The sequence below is a fragment of the Corvus cornix genome, chromosome 15 (assembly GCF_000738735.6).
Source record: "Corvus cornix cornix isolate S_Up_H32 chromosome 15, ASM73873v5, whole genome shotgun sequence".
In the NCBI taxonomy this organism is placed as follows: domain Eukaryota; kingdom Metazoa; phylum Chordata; class Aves; order Passeriformes; family Corvidae; genus Corvus; species Corvus cornix.
In genome coordinates, this window is record NC_046345.1 from 7634646 (window position 1) to 7640690 (window position 6045).

The window sequence follows — 6045 nt, forward strand, 5'->3', positions numbered from 1 at the left end:
AGCAGAGAAGCCCTACAGGTGGGGTCCTACCTTTGAAAAAGTAAGTCTATGCTTATTTTCTCCCAGACATACCCTTCAAGGAACCCATGTGTTGGCATAGGTTGGCACTTCCAGTCACTGTCCTACCACGAGGTAATGGAGATCACCAAGGCCATGTTACTGACTGGTATTAATCAGATTTGACTTTATTTTGCAGGGCTAAAGTCCAACCACATTTTTTTTAATTGAGGGGGAGAAACAAACATTGAATCGACACAGAGGATCTCATCAGTCACCACTGCCATTCAGACTGGGAGGGCTGCAGGTTCCAGGAGGGCGTGGGGAGCGAACCCACCCGAGTGCCATCGCCGAGCGGAGCACGATGCCTTACAGCGAGACACTCTGCTGCTTAACTCCCTGACATTCCCACCAGAAACAGCCACCGCCTCCCCCGCCCTCCCTCCACTCCTGCAAGAAGAAAAGCAAGAGAATCCAAGCTTCCATGTAGCTGGCTGCGTTCTTAGGTGACTCTTACGTGTGGATGGTGCCAAGCTGGAGAAGTGCAGGTCATGCGGCAGCTTCACAGCAAGAGAGGAACTGCGGGATATTTGAAATGATATCGTAGGTGTAGCCATGAGGAGAATAGCACTTTTCTGGTTTGGGGCTCATTGTTTTGGTTTTTGTTTTGGGGGATTTCTTTTGAACTGTGACTCTTAATATTTTTGAAAGCTTTCTGAAAAATGTTTAGGTTTTCTTTATTATTCCCACACAAAGTGCAGGAATGTTGAGTGGGTTTATTGGATTTCAATGAAGGGAGAAAATGCAGAACAAAAACTATTAAACACTAGTTAAATGAACTGGAGAGTGGATGAAAAAATTGATGCAAGCTGTATAATCTGCTTTTAGAGTAAGCTATATCAATCACAGTGCTATATTATCATTATAATCTGGTGTACAATACTTCTGCCTTTTGAATTCTGTAACGTCTCTGGTTTTATTTCCACATATTGAAAAGCAGTTTATGGAAGGTTTCAGTGTCCCTGGTTCAGAAATCTGTGCTGAGAAATGGAGTTGGCTGGCTTTTTATTTTCGTGTTCTCAAGATTGCAGTAAGGAGCTTTTTCATGTTAAATGTATCATTGCATTGATGATGATTAGCTACTTTTGCCATAGCTGTTAAGACATTGAAGGAAATAGGAGCTTTTTTGTAGGATGTCTTATTTTGAACACGCTATAAAATTTGAGATGGGTCTGTCACTTATATTTGATGGTAAATTTTTCAGTGTTGAATCCATGTTTGCTTTGGGCTATAGATTCTTATGAAAAATGCCACAAAGGGAACTGGTTTGGCATTTTAAAATCATTGTCATGGTTTCTGTGTTCCTTTGCTTTTGTTTTGAGATGGAATATTTCATTTGGCATGAAAATCACCCATGTGCAGCGGCTCTCCTCCAGGATGCCAAGGCCCCCCTTCTGTAGGGGAATGTTTACCTCAAGAGAACATACTCTGCAAATGTGGTATCTGGAAATGCCAGGAACTAAATGACTTCAGATCACTGATTTTCTCCAGGCATTGGTCAAGAGAGGGCAGCAGATGAGAATAGGAAGCAAATGTCTCAGTAGCAGCATGAGAGGACTTTTGCTGATTTTACTTGGTTGCCACTGTTCTTTGATTGCCACATTTAGTTTTAAACAAGCTCCTAAAACGGTGTGACTGGAAAGCACATTTTTGAGTCTAGCAAACATCATTTGCAGTTTTCAGTGCCTGCCGTTCCTTTTGTAACTAAAAAGGGGAAGTATCCAACAATCTCACTGCCCCCAAAATATTACTGTTATAGTAACCATTACATTTTTTATAAAAAAAAAATTAAAACTTAAAAAAAAAAGCAAGTACCAAGAGCTTTGTATCTTCTTGAGTATATTAAAAATTTGACATGAATACATATATATAAATAAAAAAGTCTATATATCTATATATATATATATTGTTGTGCAGAGAATAGGTTAACAAAACCATGTAAAGTAGTTTGCAGGAGAGGGAAGCATTTGTTGATTCAGGGAAAAAGACTGATGCCAGAAGCTGTCAGTGATTTGGATGATACGTGTGCTGCTTCGCACCCTCCCTTTTTGACCCTCATCTTCCACATACGTTGCAGTGTCACTTCTGGATCCTGGGGAAGGTGAAGTTGCTTGGAGCAAATCAACATAGCAAAGATTTGTTTTTTCACCTGCATGAGAGTCCTATTGGGCCAAAGATGCTCAGCGGATCAAGGGAAGCAAAGAGAGGCACCTGTGACTATCTGTGTCGGGGCAACGTCTCTCTGTGTAGACAAAAAGTGTGGCAATGAAACCAGGTACATCGTCTGACTGTATATTATATCAATGGTGCTCTTTTCATACTTGTTCTGCCAATACGCGGAGACCCTTTTAACCAAGCTACACAGAAGAGTTTTATATCACTTTTGGTTATGTACTTGGTGTATTCTTTTTGTATATGAAAGGATTTTTTTAAAAACGTTCAGTAATTAGCAATGGAACCTGCTTTGTAGCTGATTAGAACAGTGTTAAGAGAAGGGCCGTGCTGTCAGTCTGTCCCTGATCTACTTCAAACCATATATTTACCAAAGGAGTCTGAGCAAAAGTTCACTTAAAATAAAGACCTGACTGTTGAAAGGCGTCTCTGCTAAGACTTTGTGGTTTAGTTATTGTGCAGATATTTCAAAGCCAGCAAGAAGTTAACAGAGAAAACCACAGGTAGGGGCAAATGAAGAGACTGGGGCCGATTATGGTCATGACTTCCAATCCTAGTTATTCCATGGCTCTTAGTGGGACACTACAGGGACACTCAGAGTCTGGGTTGGAGTCTACTATGATCTCAGTCATTAGTGGGCTAAGACCACTAAGGATATTTGAGAAGCAGATTCAGACCCCATCTCACTTCTCCCAAAAGTCTTTTTGGTATTTACACTGCACCATGAACCATCCTTGTCAGGTTAGATGGCACTGGCTGCCCAGGTCATCGTAGCAGACTGTTGTTTTCCTGGGGATGTTACAGCAGCCAGCAGAGTTGTGAGCTGACAACATGGTTTATTGCTGCAGAACATCAGAGGATGCAATGTCAAGAAGTTGGGATACCAAGTTGATGGGCCAAGGCTTCCCCTGGGAATCACACATCAAACCCCCACCTTTCCCATGCCGTACATTGACAACTAATTCCCAAGTATGTAGCAATAACCCATCCTCAACATTACTGTGGGGTTTTTTCTTTGCAACAAACTGTTGTTTGGATGGTGAGGAAACAAAATGGATTGGGGGATGACTTGGATGTGAGACTATCACCTTGTATTATCAGTCCACCTGCTGAGGTCCAAAGCAGGGTACCTTGAACCAGGTCTGGTAATTTAATGTCCTTTTTGTTTATGGACAGAAGCTCACTGGTGGAATGTGTGCCCACCCCTGTCCTCACCTGTCCCCTTGTTGGCACAAGTGTGACTAGCTGTTTGAGCTGCTCTGGGATGTGGGTGGATGAAGCCGTAATTGTTGTATTTTGGCAGCAGGGACTGTATGTAAAGAAGGGAAAGTGGCAGTGTGTGTGACTAATGCTGCAGTAGGGTCTGGAGTCTCCTGCTAAAGGGCAGGCAGTGCTTTTTAGGGCTCAGGTATGTGACCTCCTCTTTTCCTGTTGGCTCTACTGTGAAAGTGGAGGGAATCTGCCTGCAAGGGGCTGGGGTAGAAGAGATTTCTACCTGCGGAAATTATAGTGGGAGGGATGGTTGTGGAAGGAAGTGATGGTGTTGCAAGACTCCTCCTAAAGAGGAGAAGGAAATTTGACGGCCCAGTCAGGGCAGAGATAACATGGGAGAGGGAGACTTCTGACAGCATGTGATTACTGCAGGACTTTCTTCCCAGGAAGGTGGTTTGCACATCTCTCAAGCATTTTCACTGAGCTGTGCAAGTTGAAAAAAACATTTGTGCCAACTACCCTGGAGAAGCATCAAGTTTAGCTGTTGAGTGTGTGAGCAGTTGTGCTTTATGGCTTCCCAGGTCAGTCACTGTGTCTGCAGAATCCGAGGAGGAGAGCAAAAAGGCAAGGTTTTAGGACATTTTGGTTCTGTTGTGGACGTAAGTAGCAGTATAGCCATAAATGCAACTCATGATGTGTTGTCAACTTGAAATGCTCCCTAGGGAACAGCTTGGGCAGCCATAGGTCCCGATCTTCAGTGTCTTCTGGCGTTAACTGCTGCCTATCCCAGATCTCCTCTCACATGCTCAGACTTTCCGGTTCTGAATGCACTTCTACCAGGGAAGCAAATCTGCTCTCTGTTGCCAAGATGTCCCAAAAGGGACTGACCTGGGAACTGAGTTGCTGTCACTGACACATGAAGAAAGCCAGGGGTGGCATGTCTGTTACAGCAGTGTCGTAAGTTTGTGCCAGCTCTGAGGAGCAGTCTCAGTAATGCTTTCCAGCAGGAAAGCCTTGTGCTCGGCAAAGCAGTTTTCACTCCTAGAGCAGTTCCATGAGACTGAAGGTGGTGAGTTACCTTCTGTTACCTGCCTTAAGGTTGAGCATAGGCTCAGCTACCTGTGAGAGAGATGCACATGTCAAACCCTCAAGTAAGCAAAGCTTCAGAAGCCAAATGGGCACATTAGTGTGGTTATAGCTTCATCTGCTGAGCGACTGCTGGCTCAGTGAAACCTACAGTGTGCCAATACCTTCAGCCAGCAGGTTTGTGCTGTTGGGGTGGAGTTTTTGAAGGTGTTTATATAGAGACATAGTTTCTTGCAAAATTTCTTTGTTATGATGCCCCTAAAATCTGGTGTTAACTTATCTTTGACAGAGAAATTCTCTGATTTACTGGTACAGTAACTAGTGCATTTAAGGGGAAGATACTATGAGCCTTTGTTTTCTGTCTTGACATCAGGGTAGGATGATCTGAAGTCCAAGGCGAGGAGGAAAATCGTGCAGATACTACAAGGCCTGCCAATCTGGTTCTTACTGTTCAGAAAAAACAAAATAACTAGACTAAGAAGCTTACTGGTAATTAGTAGCTAATGTGTTTGTAACTTCATGTGCCTTAAAATTTTCATGGTAGGAGAACTTAAAAAAAAAACAACAATGTGTTTTCTGTAATACTGCTCAACATTCTCTCTGTAGTTTAGACTGGTGGGATTTTGCATTGTATTTACACTGTACTATAAACTGAAACACTTAGAATGGTTTGATTTTACAAGTATGGAGAGGAAAAAAAAGGTGGATTATGCTTTTCATAGAACAAATGTTACCATGACAGAATGTATTATTATTATTATGATAGGATCTTTCCATAATGCAGACAAGTAGAATGCTTGTTAGAAACCAGGTATGTAGGATAACAATTTGGTGTGTTTTCAATAAACCATGCCTGGAAAGAATACATGTGCCATTGGTTATCTTTTTGTTATATCAGGTATCTCAAATATTCTTTGGCTTTTGCAGCAGCAGTTTTGTGTGGCAAGGGATTATTCAACCCTAGCTCAGGTCAATGCTCTGTGTTAGCAAAAGGTCAGTGGTAATGAGGAGCAATTGAAATATCCTATAAACAAGTAAAGCTGAACATTTTTGACTCATTGCCATATGCTGCAGTTGTAGCATGACCCTGGACTGTAGATCATGGGGGTCTTTTTCTTTTTTCATATACAAGCATATTTCTGTGGGAAAGACATCTGCACCACTGTTCAAGGGCCAGCATGTTTGTGAGCACAGAACTTGCTGATAGCTTTTCCATTTGGGAAGTTATTAACCTTTCCCAATAAAGTCATAAAATCCATGTAACTTTACAAAGATTGCACATTTCTGAAATGCGTGCAAGAAAAACTAATTGTAGCAATGTATGAGGTTTGGTTGACATGAGAAATTGTTACTTTGAGGATGTGCCAAATAATTTACATTTGGTACTGTGGAATGAAAGAAAATTCTGATACTGAAGAATCACCCATTTATTTAAGGTAACAGCCAGTTATTAACAGATTCATTCTCTTGAGGACTGCCTCATCTGTGTTGGTGAGATCAATGACTGGCACACCTGAA

At 42.0% G+C, this 6045-nt stretch overlaps 1 protein-coding gene across 12 annotated transcripts in view; it reads left to right on the forward strand.

The window, feature by feature from the left end:
- Positions 1–5390, forward strand: part of ARVCF (ARVCF delta catenin family member) — a 258893-nt gene extending 253503 nt beyond the window's left edge. For all 12 annotated transcript variants that reach the window (XM_039560820.1, XM_039560821.1, XM_010398190.3 and 9 more), the window contains one exon: positions 197–5390. Coding sequence is in view for 1 of the 12 variants with exons in the window: in XM_010398197.3 (XP_010396499.1) it covers positions 197–202 (6 nt within the window). In the remaining 11 variants the exon portion in view is untranslated. The remainder of the gene's footprint in view (positions 1–196) is intronic.
- The last annotated feature ends 655 nt before the right edge of the window (positions 5391–6045 follow it).